Consider the following 23998-nt stretch of genomic DNA (forward strand, 5'->3'; position numbering starts at 1 on the left):
ATTCGCGAGTGGATGATCCGCGGTGGGGAAGATGCGCGACACTGAGTTCCATAGTAGGGTAAATGATCTTGGTTTGTCCAATTTACGGTGTTTTCACGCAACTAGTAAATGACGAATTTCATGCCAACTCGTCTTAGGAGTTGGCGGCACCATATCAGATAGTAGTGAAACGTTGTGGGTGTAAAGACATGGGTCATTTAAGCAACTTTATATACATGAAATATTCGAAAAAGAATTAGACTACTTTTTGGAAAAAGACAATTTTTTTTCTTTATTTCTTACAAAAAAATATAATTTGAAAACTATGATACCTACAAAATTGTTGTCAAAGGATGAAATGTGGAAAATTGTTTAATTAAAAATTTTCAAACAATTTTTTGGAAAAAAAATTAATTGAAAAAAAATATTTTGGAAATTTAAATAAATTTTCTCGAAAACCTATGCATGTAAATTCTGAAAGAAATAGATATGAATAGCCCTTAAAATTTCCAACAACTTTTCCATACATCGGACGATGGGCACATTTACATGGAACAGGTTGTTCGAAGAACAACTTTTTCATTTTTTTTCTTAGAAAAAATAGTATTAATCTTTAATTTGTAACATTTTTATGTATAAATTATCGCAATTTACATGCTCTGCTAACTTTTCTCTATTTAGAAACATGTCAAACGCGAGAATTTACACACAAAAATGTTACGAGCAAAACATTATTTTTTTCAGGAGTCTTCATACAAAAATGACTTACATTCCAAAAACTATAAAAGATAGAAAGTTGATGTCTTCGACAAAAGTTTATATTTCAACAAGATCTAAAACTTTGTCGAATACAGTATATCGCTATCTTGACTTTAAACAAAATTAGAATAAGTTGATTTTTTTTCAAAGAAAACATGAAAAAGTTATTGTTCGAAATACTTTTTCCCTGTAAAAGTGCCCATCTTCCGATGTATGGACGACTTGTTGGAAATTGTAAGGGCTATTCATATATATATTTTTTTTGAGAATTTAAAAAAATACGTTTTTGAGAAAAATTAATTTTAATTTTTAAAATAACTTTTTTTGTCAGCAAAATTTTTTTTGGTATTTTTTGTGGAAATTTAAATAATTTCCTACATTTCATCTTTTGAAAAGAAATTTGTAGAAATTTGATAGTTTTTAAGTTAAAATTTTTTGTAAGAAAAATAAGAAATTTTTTTTTCCAAATTTCCAAAAAGTAGTCTAATTATTTCTCGAATACTTCAAGTATGCAAAGTTAAATGACCCATTTCTTAACACCCACAACGTTTCACGGCTATCTGAGATGGTGCTGCCAACGGCCAATCGAGTTGGCATGAAACTTGTCAAATGCAAATCGATTTTTCTTCATGAAAATCACATAGAATCAAAACGAGTTTGAGCTTGTTGAAAATCCCTAAGTCTCTAGTTTCTAATTCTACCATAAGGCGTTGAAATTATTCTAATATATATGTTTTTAACGATTTTCCACAAAGAGAAACCATGATCACGATTAATTCACCTTTGATCATGGTTTGTCCAGTTTTAGAAATCATAACTTTTGAATGAAAAAAATTCGAATTCAAAAGTTAATGTTGTATTTCTCATTGCTTGAGTTTACTGTCATCATATTGATCCATTCATAATTTAGGCTTTCTTCAAAATATTGCCTTTTATTGGGAATATTCAAAGTGTTCACCTCAACACACTCAACACAGGGAAACTTTATTTCTGCTATACGCGAAGGACATCATAAACAAACTGCAGCGCGCCAAGCGGTTTCCATAGAAATCATGTGGACAAAACAGCATTAGTGAATCGGACAACTAATGATCAGAATTGAGGTCAATCTGATACAAATGGTCTACTAGTATGATGTTTACAATATTTGTAAGTGTTATAATCCAGAAAAGGTCTGAATACGTGCCAAATAACCATCTGGTGATTGATTAAAAGTTAGCTCAAGTGAGGGGCGCATTGACACCAATAGAATGCGGATTTTATAATCCTTTAAAACATGTGAATCCGTGAAAATATACTATAAAACTACTGTAAATCATGAAGGAAACAGTATTATCTATATGTTTTGAAATATTCGAATACCTAACTTGACAGAGGTGCGCTGAACTAGAGCATTTAAGACAATGGACAAACCATGATCATATTTTCGACTGGACAAAACAAAATCATTTACCTTAAATCCATTTGAATTGTCAGTGAGTGATAGGCTCATGCATTTTTGTTTTGGTCATGGACATGGAGATGGATGGTTTAATGATTTTTGTATTGATAAAACATAGTTTTCATGCTGAAATATCTTTTATTTTAAATGTTTGGAGCTCATTTTTAGTCCTTTATTGCGTTATCCGCGATTTTCGTTATTCGCTGTGAGCTAGCCAGCTTTTCCCGCGGATAATCGGGATTCTACTGTATTACCTTCAGTTGCCGAAAAAGCATATGTTACACAAACGACATGGAACGGATGCAGTTTGGACTTTTGGAATTATTGAATTTTTATCATGACTTTTTTATTATTTTGATTGAAGAAATATTAATCAAAGTCTGTTATGAATTTATAAATTTTTTTTCAAATCTGTACGGAGATATGGTTCTCTACTCTAACAAATTATGTAACGAACCTTCGATATCGATGAGAAATCAGAGCCGGCTATAACACATCTCAGTGACCCCCTAATGGATTATTATTATTATAATTTCCAAAAAAGGATAAATTGTTAGCAAATCAATAAACAAACATTTAAGGAAACCAGTAAAGATGTAATAAGAATACATGCCACAGGACTTGATTTATGATGTTATCACCACGCTTTGTAAATAGACACGCGAAACGTTTAGTTCGGGATAGGAGTTAATGTTTGGAAGAATGTAGAATGAAATAAGAAAGGTAAATTTCAAAGATTCCGAAAGCAGATAGAGAATATAACAGCTGTTCACATACCACGTGGACAGAAAAAGTACGATTTCAGACACCTCCGTCCCCCTCCGTGGACAAGCATGGATATTTTCCATACCCCACTCGCTTTTGTCCACGTGGACATTTCTCCATTTCTAGGAAAAAAATTATAGGAGGTTATGTCCAAGATACGACCGCATTGTTGACGTAGAACTACGCTGTTATTTTATATAAGTCGCTTGTTTATACCTTCGGATATTATTCTATAATGCTGTGAAATTTTAGAAACAAATGCTTAGTAGAATAATCTCTGAAATGATTTTTTCATTGTAGAATCAGTTGACGATAATTGATTGATGACTCATTCTTGCCCTCGCAAAACAATCGTATGTCGCAATTTATTTCATGTCAATGCATTGAAAATTTACCTCGAAAGCTATTCCGGTGGCTTTTTTTGAAATTGACATAGACTCGGCTACAGTCGATTATATACATGTTGCACCAGCACCATTATTCCATATCTCATAACCACATCAATATATCTTTGGCACCGCATGTAAACAACAACAATGACAACACTTGCAAGTATCAAATATCATGCTACATGTTATTTAGTATTGCCTCAAAGGAATCGCATCTCTAGATATCGTTCGTACAAACTAAGCGTAAACCAAGCGCCAAACAAGCGTTCACCATAGCATGCATACAGAGCCATACATTGGTGGCTTGAAACTAATAGCAATATAAACATCTCATCATTTTGCGCTATTCTCAAAAGAAACGCTTCTGTTAATATTACTGGCCTCGAAAAGAGTTGCATTACTTTCTCATGCTCGAGAGAAGCGCAGCTGTCACCCTTAGTGGAGGAAGTTTTGCTACTGGCAAGCAAAACCTAATCACATACAAAATTCCAGAACATTTACTTTCTTGATGACTAAACAAGAGAAATAAACTCTTTTTGTTAATAACAACCTCGAAAACAGTAGCAATGCTTCATTATGATCAATATTAGCGCAAATGCAATCCTAGTTGAAGGCAGTTTTGCGACTGGCACGCGAACCCAAATAACTTATAACATTCCAGTAAGACATTCAAGATGCTTGGTATTCCCAAATAATTTTTTGGTGCACAACCTTAACGTCGGCTTCGCCATAACTTCAGTTTAATGCATTGATGCATTCTCAAAGGCACCAACGAAGCCCTTATGAAGACGGAAAATAAACAATGTTAACTGCTTGGAAAAAGACTGAATTATGCCACACAGTTTGTACTCTGCTGTAACACCCATCGATGCGAATTCGCTGATGAGTTTGTCAAGGGCGACCGCCTTCACCACCAGCTGGGTAGCTTGATTTTGGTTGCTGCCTGGGCGTTTACATTTTCGACCGACGCGCCGAAATCGCCTACTTCGCTGTTGTTCGGTGCGGTATCACATTCGCGAAGGCTCGGTTCAGTGCGAGCGCTTTTCACTGCACCAACACCGCGTGCATCATTAGATGACGCTTACCTTGAAATTTTATTGCCCCTAGCAATGCGTTCGTTTTTAGCAGGGCTCGACCCTGCCTTCCTCTTCTTCTTGCTCATCGCACACTACGCGTCCAATTTATGACGCGGAAAGAAGAATAGAGATGGGCAAACCGTTCATGAACTGTTCAAAAAAACTAATTCACCAAAAAGAGTAACGAACTGTCGTTCTTTTCTACTGGGCAACAGTTCATATGAACTGTATACCCAGTTCAGAACGAACTGACCGCTGACAGAACTGTGTATACAGTTCAGTTCAAAAAGAACCGTGTACGGTGAACGATGAACTGTGTATGCAATTCAGAACCAGTTCAGAACGAAATGTGTACGATGACCGCTGGCTGAACTGGGCATACAGTTCAGAACGAACTGTGTGGGGTGATCGATGTATAAGAGGAAAGAAAACGAACGAGTGATAGATGAATGGTGTTGCACGGTGAATGGTCCTCAAATTAACGAAGGGAAACAAACGATAGCCCCGTGAAACAACAAAAATAAGATGTCTGTATTGTCGTTTTCATAATAAAACGCAGCATTTCAGGATACGATGGTTTTTAAATTGAATTGTTCGATTATTGATCAAACAAAATTATAATTTCATATTTTTAAGTTGAGAGTTGAGTTGAGTTAACATTTCAGTAAGATGATATGTAAATCGACCTCCCCAAGAAAATACAGTCGAAAACGAAATGTTCCAAACAGTCTTGTTAAACAGTAAATGAATATTCGGGTCGCTGATATGAAACATTTTTTCTATCATATCATATTGTGCTCCATAATTTTGAGATAGGCGTTCGTGTTTTGGTATAGTTTTACTATAGCAGCTATTGCCAAACATCGCAAGAAGAGCATACAAAGCTAGTTTGTGCTGAGAAAAGTAAATCACGGTTCGAACTAAATCAAAATTTCAAAATCAATATTTGATTTGAGATATTTTTCACAAAATTCGGAGAATAATTATTTGCTAATAAATAGCATTTTATGAATGAACAGAACAGTCTTACATAACATCCCACACTTCTTTATACTTGCTCTGACATATCCCTCTACTGTGCAGAAGAGTGAGTGAACTGATCAAAAGAACTAGATCTCCTAAGTGAACGGTTGGTCAGTGAACGGTTCATTGAGGTGAACCGTTTTGCCCACCTCTAAAGAAGAACACACGATACGAATAACGCGAAAAACGAAAAGAAAAATCAAACGACGATTTCCAAGATGGATTACCACTGGTGGGGAAAAATCTTAAGGCGCGTCCACACCATGCCGAATGATGCCGATCGGCCTGCACCAGGCGGCATATTCGGTTCGTTATGTAATGTGGACGCCCCATCGGGTGCACGAAGCCGAAGTCCCATCGGATGCACGAAGCCGTCACGAACACACGAAGCACAATGCCGTCAACGCTAATTTACTCCGTTTTATTTTGGTTCGATTTTCTCGAACCGGACCCACTTGTTTCGGGTTGGGTTCGGTTTGATTCGAGTCGGTTTTCGGCACGTCAACAAGCCCGGGCGGTACGTCCACATTTAGTCGGCTTTACCGGGCGGCCAAGGCCGACTGGCGTAATGTGGACGCGTCTTTAGATCGAAGCGCAGCGAAAGCAAAGTAAACTGGATTACTCAACAGTCCGATGCCGAATGAAAGTTTGCCTCAGCGAGATCCACTGTTTATACTCTAGGCAAGTATTCCCCTTCATTCTTCTTCTTTTCCTTTGTTCACGGAGACTTTAAATCCTACGATTTCCCATCCGTTGGTCGTCGATACTTTCATCAGCGTGTGTTGAGCGAATATTTTCGTTTTACAATGCCAACAAAACAAAGTCCAGAAATCGCTTGGCACCCACAATCATAGACTCTATTTTATCCAATTTGTTTATTTATTTAGGCTCATCAGCATTTTATCGTGTACATGTCACATGTTTTTGTCGAATCTATAAATAGCGCATTACACAGTTGCCATATTAGGCGTAAGAGTATTCCTTTTATACCAGTGGTTTTCGGCCTTTTTTTGTGCAATTCCCCCCTTGGCGAAAAATAATCCCAGTGCTTCACCCCTATCAGTATTTTGTAATAAAGTCTGTAGCATATCAGTAAAGTAATGTAAGAGTACAAACGGTTTTCAAGATATATTCGCAACAATTTTTTGATTTTGATTTTATTTGATTTTATACTTGTATCTGATTGTAGTTATATAAAGCTTGGCAAGTCAGTATGGTACCTGCGCCTGAACGATTTACGCCAAAATCTTCTTGAAAGCGTTGTCGAAAAGCACTCCTCGTGTCTTCGAAGTTCACTCTGCTACGTTGTTTTATTCCCATCAGCAGCATTGTAGGAAATCCAGATTTACATAAATACTACGCAAAAGACAGCAACACTCGTAACGCTTATTCCGCATATCAGGATAAGAATCGATCATTTGTAGATCGATGAGTTTGTTCTGAAATTGATCCGAAACTTTCGTCACTGCCAGTCAGAATGCATTTCAAACATGTTTAAATTTGTTCTTTGATATAAGGAAAATATGTTTCAAGTTTAACTTGAACTTAACTTTTAAAAATTTTCTTTTATATGGTCTTCTGTATTGTTTCGTCGTCTGGAACATCATCATTCGCTGACGAAAGTCTTTCAAACATTGCGAAGTTAATTCCCCCTTTTTAATGACCAAATTCCCAACTAGGGGGGAATTCCCCACGGGTTGAAACTCACTGTTTTATACCATTGCATATGTTACATTACACAATAGCCATTAAGGCGTAAGAGTATTCTATCTGTTCTTCCATAGTTCAGCTTCCATAGACAGCGGAGACAGTTGATATGATCATTGTTGTGTTAATAATAGAACAACAACCCGATGTTTTTGCACGGTAAAGCAGTTGTAAGAATGAATCGATCTTATTCCGACCGTTGGTTCGATCTCCAATGCTGATAATTGTTGCGTGTACGTAGTTATTCTGTTACAACACAAAGATGGTCAATTGAGGACCCTGAGTTTTGAACTCACAAGTGATAAACAAAAAAAGCAATATCTGATGATAGCAGGTAGACTATCACATCCTAGTCAAACTCTAAAAAAATTTTGACTCTAAAAAAATGAGGTTTGGCATTATTCTGGAAGAGGACGTCTTGGCCAATTCTGAACGTTTGTTCTAGATTGACGATTTTGATTCGTTTAGTTACGAATAGTGCTTGTTGAAATGTATCGATTGGCTGTTTGGCAGAAGCTTTTTTTATCCCTTTTGTTTATTTTAGGCTCATTAGCATTTTAGCTGTAAACAGAGCCGAATTTTAATCGTGTACTTGTGTACATTAGTGTACATTAGCACATTACACAGTTGCCATTTTTCGGCGTTAGAGTATTCCCTTCTATACCCTTGCATATGGTACACATTTACACAGTAGCCATTTAGGCGTAAGAGTTTTCCTTCTGTTCTTCCATTATCCAGTTAGACCGGACAGCGGAGACAGTTGATTGATCATCGTTGAGTTATTTATATAGAACAGCAGCCCGATGTGTCTTGCAGAGCAGAGCAGTTGTATGGATGAATCGATCTTATTTCGACCGTGGATCGATCTTGATCGCTGATGATTGTTGCTTGGACGTAGCTATTCTGTAACAACACAGAGATGGGGGGCCCTGAGTTTTGAACTCACGATCAATCGCTTACTAAGCGAACGCGCAACCAATGTGGCTACGGAGACTCCCTGGTAGAAGCTTATAATGCAGAATTTTTCTCCTTTCTCACTAGACACAAAGATTGGCTTTCTGCAGGTGAAGATTGGAGATATCTAATTATGGTTCATATCGCTCAACATTGTTGTAAAGGATAATATTTTTCTTCGCCTGACACTATTTGCTTCAAACTGCGAGTTTTCATTGCATTTATGAAGCGAGTTGTTGATGGAGATACGATCCATTTCAAAATGAATTGTTCGAGTTCTTGAATAACATAAACGAAGCGGTTTTGTCATTGAAGGAGGAAAGTGAATCGAAAGATCGAAAACAACGTCGTGTATTTTTAATATTACAACATTCCAACATGCTTTGGCGGCATCTAAATTCTGCTGATATAGCGTCCCAATGCTGATCGATGATGATAACGCAAGATTCTTTAAAATCAATGAAAATAAATCGATCGCTCTCAGCTCATGTGCGAAACTCTCTGAATACAAATTTCAGCGAACAATTTCAACGATATGAAGAAATATGGAATTTCCACCGCACAGTACTATCCGACAGCAGAAATACGAATAAATTTTCTTGCAATGCAGAATATTTTTCACGTGGTATGTGGACAGCCCCTATGGACAAAAATAATCATCAAATGTAAAGTACCGACAATGTACATTTTGATAATTGGCCAAAAAAAATGGCCTGTGCAAAATTTCAGCTCTATCGGACATGATTTAGGGGTGCCTCAAAGCACTCAAAGTTTTGATTTCTTGGACACTCAGTCCCAAAAGGTCGATTTTCAGCCAAAATTTTTTTTTCGAGGTAACACCAGATCTCGTCGTTCAATGCATTTTAAGTCATTTAGCATTGACAAAAAAAAATCGATTTTTCAAATTTCCTTTGCTCCCCCCTTGGAAGATTTTTGAGGATCAATAAATCAAAATTTTGAGTGCTTTGAGGCACCTCTAAATCATGTCCGATTGAGCTGAAAGTTTGCATGGGTCATTTTATTGGGCCAATAAACAAATTGTACATGGTCGGTTTTTGAAATTCGATGATGATTTTTTTCCATACATCCATTGCCACCCTTATCAACAATTTTTTTTTTGCAAGTGTTTAAAAATCCTAACTTAAATTGTATTTGAAAATGATTTCAAATCCATTTATTTTTATTCGATTAGCGTAGATCAATTTTTGCAGTTGTGTAGTTTACATTCAGATGTGGATTGTTCCTCACCTGGTCAACTGTTCATTGCGTTTTTCCGTTTTGGAAAACCAGATAGCCTTTATATTTTCGTTTTTAATGGAAAACAAAAAAAAATGTATACTCACAAGTATTTTCAAAATTAAACTCATATGAAACATGTGTTTTGTTATGCTACTCATTTCTCTACCATACAGCAATGGGCCACAGCAAAGCAGGTACAGTTAGTAAAAACTAAAATAAAATAAACTTAAATGGAATTTGGACACAATTCAGTTATTTCCTTAATTATTTTAACACTTTGACGTCCACACGATTCGTAAAAAAATATGCGCTTGGCGCCGGTAGCTAACATTTTTACCAATAAAAATATGGAATAGAACATGGAGGGATGTCCACGTGGACAAGAGGGGGAGGGGGGGTGTCTAAAACCGCGCTTTTTCTGCCCACGTGGTATGTGGACAGCCCCCTAGATTGAGTTCCCCATTGACAGTTCTGCTTAAGATTTTCCTAAGTATCTTAGCATCAATCACAGCAATCGGCTGATTAAAATAGTTCCAGTGTTTCTTCTCTATCTTTTGTCGGGTCAAAGTAGCCTCAGCCTTAAACAAACACATTTTGGCAGTATAGAGACGCAAAATTCACGTGATCCTGCTTTATTATATAAGCCACACAACACTCTCAATCAGCAAAACAGGAATCAAACCCACGATAAAAAAATAGAGTGAAATAGAATGAACACTCCTGTTAGCAATCGACCACTTCTAACGGCATTTCGTACCAACTACCGTCCAAAGTTGGCCAAGACTCAGCACGAGCTTTCCTCGTTCCTAATCTCTCCGGGTGTTTCAACTCACCAAGCGCTCAGCGATAGCAGCAGTATTCGTGGCTCGTCGGACAAGAGCGCCAGATCGCTCTCCATGTTGGATCGCTCCGGTTGGAGCTACCGAGTTGCGCACGCCCTCGACATAATCATACGAGACCACAATACGTACCAGCAGGCGGCCTCGATTAGCGGCCAAATCTATCGCATGTTCGATGCGACCCTGAGCACCGTCGTTCTAATGGCCTCCGGCGAGACCAACATCCCCGGGGAGCATCTCGTGTGGAGCGAAGCTTTCCTGCGGGGAATTCGGGATCGCTACGGGAACCATCCACCGAATGTGCGCAAACTGCTTGGTTTCATCAAACACATACAGACCTCGCAAGGACAAGCCACAAGCGACATGTGTGATCTTTTTGAGCGCACCTATCGCGACACGGTCCCACAGAATGTAACACTTACGCGAATCCACCCACCAACAACGGTGTGAGAACAAACAGAAGGAACAAAACACACAAGCAGAAAGAAAAAAGTACAAACGGAGGCCGGGTTAGAGTGCATATAGTCACCTCGGAAACATCAGACACCACCAGCGGAGACGGTAAGTGCTCCATAAAGCTGAGCTTCATCTAAATGAGTGTTTTTTTGTTTGCAGAAATTTTGAGTGAAAGTTTCAAGGGGGAAAATCGAAATCAAGCCAAAAAGGGGTATTGTGGGCGGAAGAAGAGTGAGAAAAATATCGATGTGAACGATTTGGTGAAGCTTGAAACATATGCCGGATTCCTTGGGAGCTAAACTTACCATAATATTCTGCTCGATGATCTGCGGATCATCGCAAATAGACTCCACGAAGAACAGCTTATAGCCCATTTTGTGTACGATGATTTCACGGATCATCCGCCGTCTTTCGCGGGTTGAATTCGTTGCATCAAACACCTGGAAGGAATGAATAAATTTGAATGTGAAAATTGTCAATTGGTTCTCCAATTAATATAATTGATAATATTTCCGTCGCGAATCAATTCCATCATCAACTTACCGCCACTTCTCCCCCATTCTCAAGCCACTGGCAGACATCCTCGAGTGCCATTTCGGCGCAGTGCTGTCGGATGGCCATAGCCGCCTCGTTGTCGGGCCGGAAGAACTCATGGCTCCGGTATGCGTCCGTTGCATGTCTCCGATACTCGCCCAGGTTGAACACCTTCGTGTTGATGCCGATCCAGTTCAGATAGCGCGAGAGCTTCTTGGAGATGTATGTTTTGCCCCGGGCTGGTAACCCTACCATGGCAATGACATGTGGACTGTTTACATAGTTGGCCCTCTCACCTGCCGGAGGAGTTGTGAAACGAGAAAGAAAAACAAGATTATCGATTAATGACTTCGCAAGCTGCATATCATATTTCTATTGGACCATTCCGTCGCCGAAAACAGAGAGCAAAAAAAAACCACAATCCACTGACGTCAACAATCAATGTTCGTACCATTGCCAAAGGTCTCCTTGTTCAGAAATTTCCATCCAAGCGATTTCATGCTGTCATTTTTATCACTCTCCGCCATTATCACTCTTTCACTTAGGATATCACTCGAACGGGATTTGATATTTGCTAAATGCTTATCGGTGGTGTAATGCCCAGATATGAACTGTTTCTATGGAGCCAGAGAAATGCTGACACCTTGATTGCCGCAAAGCCGCCGATTGAAATGACCGACTACTGACGTATTCGTTGCCTGATTGTGCGATAATCCAGGTTATCTAAGTAATCAACAGTATGTTGTGACTATTAACGGCAAAACAATAGTTTTTTGCCCATCAATATTTCGAATAGCGATAGCTTATTAATAACACAGGAACAGATCATCCGACAGTGAACGTTTGTGTGTGTGTGTGCGTTGTTAGTAACTTTGTTTTCCTCTACCCGACTCTGACCGAAACCAACTTCGAAACGTTGCTTTGTAAAACTCACTATTCACTGCACCTTAATCGTATAACACCAAATTGTTAAACTAGAAAATCACAGCGAATGGTATTTAATGCCACGAAGAAAGCAGCTCGACATTCTGCAACAGCAGCGCAGGAGAGAATAGCAATCGCTATCGGGATGGCATCTAACCGGAGAGACTGGTTCGACGCGTATATGGTCCGATCGTGGATAACGCCTCATCCGCATGACCAGCTAGCCATCGGAAAGATATAGCGCATCGCGGGTCGTTATCGGTGGATGGACCGCGTTCACCATAATCGGCGATTTTAGCATGATAATCATCATCATCATCATCAGTAGCAGCGGCAGCAGTATCAGCGTGTGCCGTTGTGCAATACCAGCAAATTCATCTGTGGTGTTTACTCTTAGCGGCACCACTACATCCTCAAGAGGTGAACCGCATGCGTGTGTATGCAAGAGTTGTTTGTGATGTGAATTGTGTGGTGTTGGTAGATCGGATAGTACCTGATGCCGAGCAACAGATGGCAGCAGGGGAGAAGGGCGTAGAAAGAATGGAGTAGGGTAACCATTTTCATTACTTTTAATCTGAGAGAGGAGCCAGCTGAATGACAGATAGTTTGTTTTGTTCTTATTCTTCTTACGCGTTCTCATCAATAGAATTTAATTTGGACAATTTCAGACAAGCAAGTTGTTATCATTCATTTATGAGAAAAGTGTTCAAACTTGACGTGAACCTTTGTTTGTGAAAACATTTGTACGTTTTTACCCCCTATTTGATACGTAGGACTCCGTCTAACAGGAATATATGGGGGGGGGGGTAAAAAAAGACGGGTGGGTAATGTCGGGGACATAACCGGAGTGACGTAGAACTATACAAAGGGGACAGCTTTTGTTAAATATATATTTTAAATATATTGTTTTATTTTCTTCTCCTACGTGAATACCTACCTATCTACCTGAAAAATGGATTAGTTTACTGTTTACTCTTTATGAATATGTTGATGGTTCTGAAAAGAACCTTTGGTGTTGTGTTTTTGTTATCACTCGATATTCCCATCTTGTTCGGTTAAACCTTCCTGTTTAGCTATTGCGTTTGCCACTCGCCACAGCTTTCACAGTTGGAAAATTTCTTGCTATCCAGCTTGTGACATGTTGTTCAGTAAATTACATTTAATGCGACGTGCCGGAGAAACACTTTGCCACTCACTGAAACTAATTGTTGCCTTGATGAGCGCCGAATCGAAGCTACTCTGTTCTTTATGCGGGTTTTCTGATTGTCGTGAGCAGTTTTGCAAGCCAACTCGAGCACTCCGACGGCCGAAACTCTATAATCGCTGTTAGGTATACTGGTGCTCCGGCACCAATCCGTTCAGCCTAGTTACCCTTGCGGAGCAATCAGTGAATGCGACCAACAGGGAACTGGAGACCTGCACGGTTCGAGTGAGACTTTGCCTTTCGCTTAACTTGTCCTCCTTTGTTACGTCCACGATGCCGATGCCGTACAACCACACGGGTTTACGGTTTGAAAGAAAATAAGATATTTTTTTGGGGTCCGCGTGTTTTATACTCTAGCGGTACACATTCACAGGATAGAGACAAATCGGCAGACTCAGCCAGAGGGGCGAGTCCAACGAGACGAACGAATGAGCGTTAAAAGGGAGCGATGGCAAAAAATACATTCATAGAGGCGAATGAACTGAAAAGTTTAAACCCTCTTAAAGCCAAAAAGAAGAAGTAGAAGAAAATACATTCATTACGATTTGTTCGCTCGTTGGATTCACATGCAGGCTAAAAAGGGTCCTTTTCAGGATCACAAAATTATCTTCAATCTAAAAAGTTTATTGTTTTGTTATCACTCGATATCCCCATCTTGTTCGGCTAAACCTTTCTGTTTAGCGATTGCATTTGCCACTCGCCACAGCTTTCACAGTTGGAAAATTTCTTCCCATCCAGCTTGTGACATATTTTACAGTAAATTACATTCAATGGCACGTCGCATTACCACCACTCAGTATCGGATTGGAGGTAATTTTAACCTGTAATTGAACATTTGCGATGACAGTGGTACAGTGTCAACTTTCAATGTGGGGTCATAATTTGGACCCCGAACTCTATGTTTACAAAAGTGTCCAACTAAATATGTCGCATTACATGTCCGTCCAATTAGTTAAATGTCGAGATAAGTGTAAATTACTGTACTTTCAATCTAGAAGCAATTTAAGAATTGGTGAAAATCAATAAGCTCAGAACAACTGCCAAATTCACATACTCATCATATCCTGGCAAACAAATTATGAAAAAATCAATTTGTGTTTTATTATTATTTTGGATATTGTTTTAGAAAGCATTGAACTGTATTTCCTAAACTCTTTTTTGGAAGGTTTAATGGCCCTGAAAAGCGCCTTGTTTTATGGAATGGTTCCAATTTAGAAAACTTAGTACTCGTGGTTTTGAAAAAAACCATTTCGAAGGCCCTCGATGCCGCCTTGTTCTGGATTTGCCACCAAAGCAGTTTGTATAAATAACAAACTTTTTTCTTCTGTTACCTGATGCCGTTTTGCGATTGCGTTTGCCACTCGCCACTCGCTGCAACTGCCTGTTGTCTTGATGTCCACCGAACCGAATGTGGTCTGTTCCGAATGCGGGTTTTCTTATTGTCGCGAGCAGCTTTGCCAGCTAACTCGATCACTTCGGCGGCCGAAACTATATAACACCGGCTAGGTGGACTGCTGCACTGGTACTAACGTGCTCGGCCTAGCCACCCTTGCGGGGAACTCCAGATCAACACGGTTCGAGCGGGATTTTGCCTTTCCCTTCACTTTTCCTCCTTTACCATGTCCAGACATGGCTGCTTGGATTGGTTTGTTGATGTGTTGTGATGCGAACCGATGTGGTGTACGGTTTGAATGAGAATGATCGTTACGGCAGCGGAGCGGGGATTTTTAAGCTGACTGGCTGGCTCGAGAATTACGCATGTGTGAGACTGCGACCAATGTTTCGTTCATTTTTTTCTTCTTCCTTTCCAATCGTGCTTCATTCTATTTTGCTGCTGCTCTGGTTGCCCGTTTTGGTCGGTACGAGGAGCACAAAATGGACCAATCAAAAATGGGCACATAGTGTATTTTGACAATGCTTGATATTTCACAATTATTCAATTATTTATCTCCAGAAAAATGAAATGTTATTCGTTATGATAGATGCGTAGATATATTTCCTATCAATTGTTGCAAAAACCTTTGCGATCTATTGAGAAATGCTCGAGTTATAAGCGTTCCAAATCTTGCATTTTTTCCTACTTGTTCAGTGCCTAGATTTCCATTTCACCCCCTATATCTTCCGGTTAGATGTAGTCCTACGTCAAAATTGAACACTGATCATGTAGGAAATAATAAAAGATGTACCAGGTCAGTCCACATCATGGCTTCCAGCAGCATCGATCCATCCAAACAAGTTTTTTTTTAATTTTGATAATTTCGATATACAGGGTGGCGCATAAGTAACGCAACGTTCTCTGAAGGAAAAAAAAACAATCGCGTTGCAACTATCGAGCGTGTTGGTTCCTAAGCGGTTCAGTTGTCGACTTTGTTTTATTCGAGAGCAAAGATTATGTATCGGGAGACTTTTTTCTATACTATTTTTTTTGGTGCAAATCGATTGCGTGACTTATGAGCTACTCTGTAGATGTCCTGAAGAATTATTTCGATGATTTTTAAAAAATTATCCGAAATAATAAGCAAACTGATTTTTATGATTTCTTTATTGGTTGAGATCTTGTGTGAATTTGTGGGTGTTTTGGGCTCATTTGTGACTTTTTCCAATCGTTCATTCAGTTTTCGCGAATTGTTTCATTCTTTGATTCATTCTTTCACTGGTTTCAGGTTGATTTATTACTGCAAGCTCAGTGAATCGATTTTATGAATGTGGGCGATGATTGTATACTCTCCGATGCAAATTGAATATGCAGCGTATGTGGAATATATAAAATAAGTGCTAATCTCCTAATGAAAAGAGTCAACATTGATTTCTCCCAGGTACATTTTGAGGGAATTTTGTTTGTGCCCGATGGAAATAATAATAGGTTGACTAAAAAGGATGCTGTGTCTGCATTTTTAATAGGAGGTGATCACGATTCGGATGAAAATGAGAGTTATACTACCAGTCTCTCGACGCATTTGCTATTCTTGCCCATCGTTGGTGGACCATTCATATGCAAATTTTAAATTTGACATGCAGGTCGCTAATCAAGGCAGCAGTATCGTTGAAGGTCCAATCGAATGGACCGATAGTGAAGGTGAACCAATTAGTCTTGCCCACAAAACAAAAGAGTCAAGAGTCTTTCTCCCCTTTGTGTGTGATATAATTTATATATAATTTATATACCATTTCCAACATATCTATCGCTTCCAATCAGTCTACATAAATGTTGCGCTCACTCTGCCTTCCCTCACAACACCCACTTCCCATTTGTGAAATTGTTGAGTGAACATCGTTTGTGTGAGTGTCGAGCAGGAATGAATTGTCTTTCTCAAGATTCATTGTACCCCTAATAAGTTCTCGAAAGATGTAATCTTACGTTGATCGCACTTGATCGAAGAAATTACAAAAAAAATATTTGACCGCAGTATTTAATAAACTCTTTCTGAAAAGAACTAGATTTGATTTGCTGAAAACACTCTCGTGTTGTGCGTTATGTGTGGCGACGGTAGTTTTTTTAGAAGCTGCTGCTGATTTCTATAGCTTCGGCGTTTTCGGCTTGTATGCAACGATTTTTGAGGATTTGTTTGTCTTCAATCCAATTTTTCCAATGTAACACTCTGGTTCTCGAAGCTTTGAACTTACACTCCGATATAAAAATGAACGATGTAGTCCGACGTCAAAATTATTTTCAGATAAAATGTCTTGCAAAAATGAGGCATGTTAAAATTTTCTACATATTTCAATACTTCCCCTTGGTTCACCGTGACTGGTTCGCGCTGACATAAAGGTGATCACAACAAACGCGAGCTGGCTCCTCTCTCTCAGCTCTTAATGAAAGCGGCTTTTTATCGGAATGAACTCGGAAATTACACGACAAACGAAATCACCATATATGCAGAAAAGAGAAGTGGAACTTGAGAGAAAAAAGTGGCAACGATTTGTGGTAAGAAAATGTGAACAGTGAAAAAATTGACAGATGGTTTACGCTCAAAAAATTCAACAGAATGTTGAGATGTCTCTAAAACGGTGGGAGACATATAAAAGGTGAGAGGTTCGTATATAATGTTATTAATGTTAGTATAATTATGATAAACACGGCGAATGGGATAGAAATCACGAACTGGACATTGAATAAAAAAAATATATAGACGCTGAAAGAGCTGTGGACAAATATTGGGCCTGATCACGAACATCACTGTCACAAACGCTTTCACGTCACTTACACTTCACTTAATCTTTTTGTGTCTATCATCTTTGTCACGGATAGTTGCTTGTGAAAATAAACTCCGTGAAGTAAAAGAGTTCATTCCCGTTTATAAGAGACATGTCAGTTGCATGATTTCGGGCGTTTAAACGTTATGTCGGTTGCATAATTTCGGACGTTTGAACGTTATGTAGGTAAAACAAGTGTATGAGATAATATGCCATTTAATTGAACGTATGTTTTAGAATGACAAGTTTGCGATTATGGGCCCTATTCCAGAAAACGAGACGAGCAGACGAGTGCTCGTCTCGTTTGTTTTCATATTCCAGAAGCCGAGCTCGACTAGAAACAGACGAGTAGCTCTTCTGGCTCGACGACCGCTTGACCGCGCTCGTCGATAAATCAGGCGAATCGTCTAGTTTGTTTGATGTGTTTGTTCACCTTGTTGATTGAAAGCATCGGTATTCTTCTGCTCCGCCTTTATCTCCAAAAATTGTTTCACGGCTAAACTAGTATTGCATAAGCAATGTATGTTTTCAACTGCAACCATCAAATTCAACTCAGTAATTGCAAGATTTTACAGATTTTCAAATGGGCCTCTTCCAAACAACACAACCAAATGTTAACATTGAACTCATATCCAGGGATGCTAGATGACTGTTTTGAATATAATAACACGGCACGAAAAGGGTATTCACATATTGAACGAAAATGAGTAATTCAAAACAACTACTTTATTGGAAATGCATATATATATAGATTTAATATTTTTCATGATAAATCGTTGATTAGGTGAACAAACATTGCCCCCAATAAATCCATAATAACAAAACATCTTAGTGATGAAACCATATGCTCGAGGAAAAATGTCAATGAAACCAAAAGATATATGAAACTTATTTCTTTTTGCTATGTTTTCTAATATTTTGGCACTGAGAAAAGAGTATCGATTGATAAATTTTAAAATTGTTTGTTGTTTTTCTCAAAACAAAAACATGTCTTCTCATCTGACATCACTGATTATACCGAGAAAAACTGACTGAAGTCTCTCCAGTCTACCAAATAATATATTTCAATGAAACTTGTGTACTGGAATGGAATATTTTGCTCGTCTTGACAGTGACTGAAGCCGAGACGAGACGGGACGAATTGCTCGTCTCGTTTTCTGGAATAGGGCCCTATACATCGATGATTTCAATGCCAACTATTCGGACTCATTTCATGAATCATGAATCACATGAATCAGCTCTGTCTGACTCGTTTGAATAGTGAGAAGTATTTAGTATAGGTCAACGTTAAAATCCTTTTTTATGAACCGTTTCTACAATTTTGATGAATAATAATATTTTCTATATCTCAGAATAAACCCGAATTTATCCATCTCATGATCAGTATAATCTGAGCTACTCCCATATGGGATTCTGAAGTTTAATCCTCTTATCCTTCCCATTCTCGTGTAATTTGATATACGGGACATGAGGTTCGATATAATTATTTAAACAGAAACTGGTCAGTAGCGTCGGTTAGAAGCATAATTTTTATATGAAAAATCTGATGAGTTTCAAGGAATTTGCCAAAAGCAGAAGATGATTCAGATTTTCTTTAGACGGATATCAAAATTATGAAAAAAGAACTAGACAATAATTTAAAAATGATTAATTTAAAAGCTTTGCAATGATAGATTTATTTTTTCCTTATTTGAAACTTAAATATTCTTTCATTCAAAGAATGTCTTGAAAACAATATCGTTGAAAATATCTTTTACGTAAAAACAAAAGATCAATAGCCTTATTCGATGTAACTAACGTCCTGATTCGAATCTTTTCCACCAATTGGGGTTGCAACTCTCTGTTAGTCTAATCCATAACATATAAACAAAAAATTTCTATTCAATTAGGACAATCGAAATTAAACCTTTCGCCATGTTTCAATCGGTCTAAGGGAGCTACATTTTTAGTCCTCAATTACATCCTATAGTGCATTCTTCGAATCCTAATAAACATATTTACGTCCTCTGGATACGTCAGGATTTCGTTCTAAAAATGCCACCAAGCGGGTAAATTGCTGTTTTTTATCATTTCTTTCTTAAAAAGCAAGACAAGATTCAAAATGTTAGAAAAAAAGCTAAATAAATCTGAAATTAAACTTACTCCATTCCGCGTGACTAGCTTTCACCATCTAAAACACAAGTGACAAATATACTTGTTTTTCCCCGTGACGTCACAGTATCGTGATATTCATAATAACACCGAGTTCATCAAAGTTATCACGACGAATGAACTCTTCCGGATTCTACACACACGGTGGCAGCCGTAATAACGTTGTATACAATTCACTTCGTTTCCACCGTGAAGTGACGTCCGTGATCAAGCCCATTATAACGCATTTTTATCACTTTATGTATAATGTCGTTAGTATTTGCATCATCAAAAACACTTCTGTATTGTAGTCTTAACTTGCTGTGCCATTCACAACAACATTTATGATCGTATTCCACGAATGATGACAAATGTGTCGTAATTTACGAATAAAGCTTCACCGTAGTAACTGGACATTGAATAAAAAAATCAAAAAGTGGTAAGAGAATCAGTTGTGAAAAAAATTGATGCATTTTCATTGGAACAAATTGAATGATTAAATAATTATACGGCAGAACAATGTATGTATGCTTAAAATATTATATATCATTATTTCAGTTTCGAACACACTCCGGAAAAATCATATCTCAGAAACGAAAGAATAATGATATTTTTATATTTTTTATATATAATTGAATTTATTCATATAATATTTTTCTATCATTACATATCCTATCTACAATTACTACTAGGCATATTTGCAGATTCGTAGGAAGATAAGATTCCATTTGATATGTCGATCCTTTAAATAAGCCCTGGTTTGAAAGTTAAGAATAAAAAAAAACCTACATAAAACTCATGATTTCTTCCAAAAACCTTTCAACCATTGAGCCGATTTCAAAAATCGACATATCAAATGAAATCTTATTCTTCTATGAATCAACTCCAATCTGTCATTCAACAAACTCAAAAATTTAGAACTACAGAATTTTTTTTTTAATTTTTTCGTAATTTTAAACCTAAACTCTTGAATTGCCTTAATTATAGGTAAAAGAACAAAAAGCAGGAAAAATTGACAATTAATGGGGGGTAAATGATAATCAAAGATAATCATGGATTTTTAATAACCATATTAGAAAAATTATTGATAAAACACATTCCTTTTTTAATTTCTCTTTCAAATTTTGATAAAATTGCACTAGTTAATATAAGAGCAAAATTAATATTTGAATAAACTTATGTAATTATGAACAGGTTTATATAAACCTTCCCATCTTATCATTCTTCATTAAAGACCTATGCCTGAAAAAAAATTATTCTTCATGTAAACAAGGATTGAAAATCTGGGCATTTTTTTAGTCAGTGAATTGTGTGGAGTTCCACTGCTGTGATATAGGCATTTCCGTTTCGATTCGATTTGAATTAAATACATAGAAGAGCAGAAAATAGTCTGAAAGTTGAAATTATTTATGTAAGTTTTCACAAACTCAAGCACATTTTCCACTTTGCTTAAACGCAACAATTCTTATAATTTGTACATTGAGCAATTCCATGACAAACCGGCCGAAAAAACGGCAGATTTTGATTCGATTTTTTCTTGATAACTTCTATATATGGTGGCAACTACCCAAAATCGCAATTTTCATTATCATATGACAAATTTAAATTACGAGAAGGGCGTATGCACAATCATTCTTTTTCTTAATAAAATCGTAACTCAAAATCCAGACGTCCGATTAAAATATGATGTGTGGTTGTTGGGAAATAATTCAACTATTTAGCAAAAGTTACATTTTAAATACACCTTTAAAAAATCTTACCCAAAAATGTAATTTTTGGTTCAGGCTCAGGCTCAGAATTCAATCGTGTACATATTACATGTTTATCGTATCTAAATTGTAAATTACATAGTACATTTCAAGTATTTCTTCTGTACCATTACATATGGTAAATTACACAATAAACATTTAAGTGTAAAAATATTCCTTCTGTTTCATTGTTCAGTTAGATCGGACAGAGGAGACAGTTGATATGATCATTATTGTGTAATTAATAGCACAACTATTTTTATCCTAAAAATGTCGAAATATACAGGAGAAATATGGTATGTCACGTTTCTCAACAAAACTATATAAATCGAGTCGTTGTTCACAAACTATTTATAAAGGGTCAACTGACCAGCTGTGGTAGGAATAGGTATACATATCTATTATATCTATTTAATATAAATGAGGGGCGTACGTGACATCGACAATTTCTCTACATCGGCTCGCTCTTTTGGTCATAAATTAGCTGCAAACGCATATCCAGCTGTATTTGAAAATGTGAAAGATAGGTCAGAACCTCATATATCGGATTCTATGGCAAACTCAAATTAGAAAGTTTTTGCAGTGGTTTGCAGTTAACTAAAAACAGGAAGTGGGTTATATCTATGGTATAACCGCAAGGGTGACGTAGGACTATCATTGATTTAGAGTTCATTTGTTTGAAGTTGAATCTGAATTCATTCTGAATGAATGAATATTTGGAGAACTTCGAAAACGAGAGCGTTACGTTGGAGGCACAAGGTTTTATGCATCCAATATTGGATACGGAAATATCCTACTGATGGGGAAGAATAATCTTCAGAAACTATCCTGTTGATTGCGATTGATTGAAAAATCACAAAACCTAATGTATTTGGTCACAGTGTTACATGGATAGAAAACATTAAAATAAACTCTTTCATATGAATGTAATTTCAAATTCCCAGAGGAACTGGCAGATTATTTTCAGTAACGATTAGATATTTCCACATTTTCCTCGATACTGGAAGCCCACCAGTGGTTAATGCTAACTCGATAACCATCTGTTAATAGCACTTGATTGAAACATATTTGGTCACAGTGTTACATGGATAGAAAACATTCAAATAAACTCTTTCACATGAATTTTAAATCCCTAGAGGAACTGGCAGATTATTTTCCGGATCTTTCTTGATCCAAACGGAAAGAATTCCGTGCGTGTATGTGTGTGTGTGTGTAGCGGCTGCTTCGAGATCTTCCCGGGGAACCGTTTGTGGCATCACTCTCCTCCTGATGGATTCCCTTCTGGCCTAAGGTGCACAAACAGGCTCTTGGTGACACCGTTCATCCGCGCTTTCATGATAAACGAAGAGCTTCACCACAACAGCGACAACATGCTCCAATCGCTGTTCAATTAGAACTGAGTGGGTTTCCGAGCGGCGCTCGCTTATATACCGATTGATGATTTCAATAGCCTGTTTTGAAAGCAAATTTAAGACTATTGAAACAAGTTTTTGGATCAGAAAGTAACAAGTATAGAACGCGTAGACATTTTATCTTTCGAATGAAGTGTTTTTCATACCATTTCGTTCTGTTGTTTAGGAGCTATTAACACTCAAAATCTTGGTCTCCGGCGTAACGTTTTCGTTTTCGAAACTTTACACCCCGGTATAGAAATGAAAGACGTAGTCCTACGTCAAAAAAGTAGATGAAGAAAAATCGAGTCACTTACACCCCTTTTATTCTGCAATTCTACATGACAAACTGTAGATAATGGGCCTGATCACGAACGTCACTTCACGGTGGAAACGAAGTGAATTGTATACAACGTTATTACGGCTGCCACCGTGTGTGTAGAATCCGGAAGAGTTCATTCGTCGTGATAACTTTGATGAACTCGGTGTTATTATGAATATCACGATACTGTCACGTCACGGGGAAAAACAAGTATATTTGTCACTTGTGTTTTAGATGGTGAAAGCTAGTCACGCGGAATGGAGTAAGTTTAATTTCAGATTTATTTAGCTTTTTTTCTAACATTTTGAATCTTGTCTTGCTTTTTAAGAAAGAAATGATAAAAAACAGCAATTTACCCGCTTGGTGGCATTTTAAGAACGAAATCCTGACGTATCCAGAGGACGTAAATTTGTTTATTAGGATTCGAAGAATGCACTATGGGATGTAATTGGGGACTAAAAATGTAGCTCCCTTAGACCGATTGAAACATGGCGAAAGGTTTAATTTCGATTGTCCTAATTGAATAGAAATTTTTTGTTTATATGTTATGGATTAGACTAACAGAGAGTTGCAACCCCAATTGGTGGAAAAGATTCGAATCAGGACGATAGTTACATTATTCTCTAGTTCTTCTTCCATAATTTTGATATCCGTCTAAAGAAAATCTGAATCATTTTCTGCTTTTGGCAAATTCCTTGAAACTCATCAGATGTTTCATATGAAAATTATGCTTCTGACCGACGCTACTGACCAGTTTCTGTTTAAATAATTATATCAAACCTCATGTCCCGTATATCAAATTACACGAGAATGGGAAGGACAAGAGAATTGAACTTCAGAATCCCATATAAATTCGGGTATTCTGAGATATAGAAGATATTATTATTCATCAAAATTGTAGAAACGGTTCTTAAAAAATTATTT

At 37.5% G+C, this 23998-nt stretch overlaps 2 protein-coding genes across 6 annotated transcripts in view; one reads left to right on the forward strand and one right to left on the reverse strand.

Moving 5' to 3' along the window:
• The window catches only part of LOC129765011 (6-phosphofructo-2-kinase/fructose-2,6-bisphosphatase 4), an 83265-nt gene that overhangs the window by 21144 nt on the left and 38123 nt on the right, over nt 1–23998 (reverse strand). For 3 of the 5 annotated variants that reach the window (XM_055764765.1, XM_055764763.1, XM_055764762.1), the window contains exons 2-4: nt 11171–11457; nt 10933–11067; nt 10701–10760 (exon numbers count right to left, since the gene is read on the reverse strand). In XM_055764765.1, the coding sequence (XP_055620740.1) occupies nt 10701–10760; nt 10933–11067; nt 11171–11457 (482 nt within the window). Of the gene's footprint in view, nt 1–10700; nt 10761–10932; nt 11068–11170; nt 11458–11612; nt 12240–23998 lie in introns of those variants that run through there. The other 2 variants (XM_055764767.1, XM_055764766.1) reach the window with 2 other exon arrangements.
• Nucleotides 9927–11108, forward strand: LOC129765012 (uncharacterized). Its single transcript, XM_055764768.1, has 2 exons — nt 9927–10732; nt 10787–11108. The coding sequence occupies exon 1, from the start codon at nt 10043–10045 to the stop codon at nt 10619–10621; it is 579 nt and encodes a 192-aa protein (XP_055620743.1). The 5' UTR covers nt 9927–10042; the 3' UTR covers nt 10622–10732; nt 10787–11108.

This window comes from Toxorhynchites rutilus, chromosome 2 (assembly GCF_029784135.1).
Source record: "Toxorhynchites rutilus septentrionalis strain SRP chromosome 2, ASM2978413v1, whole genome shotgun sequence".
Taxonomy (NCBI): Eukaryota; Metazoa; Arthropoda; class Insecta; order Diptera; family Culicidae; genus Toxorhynchites; species Toxorhynchites rutilus.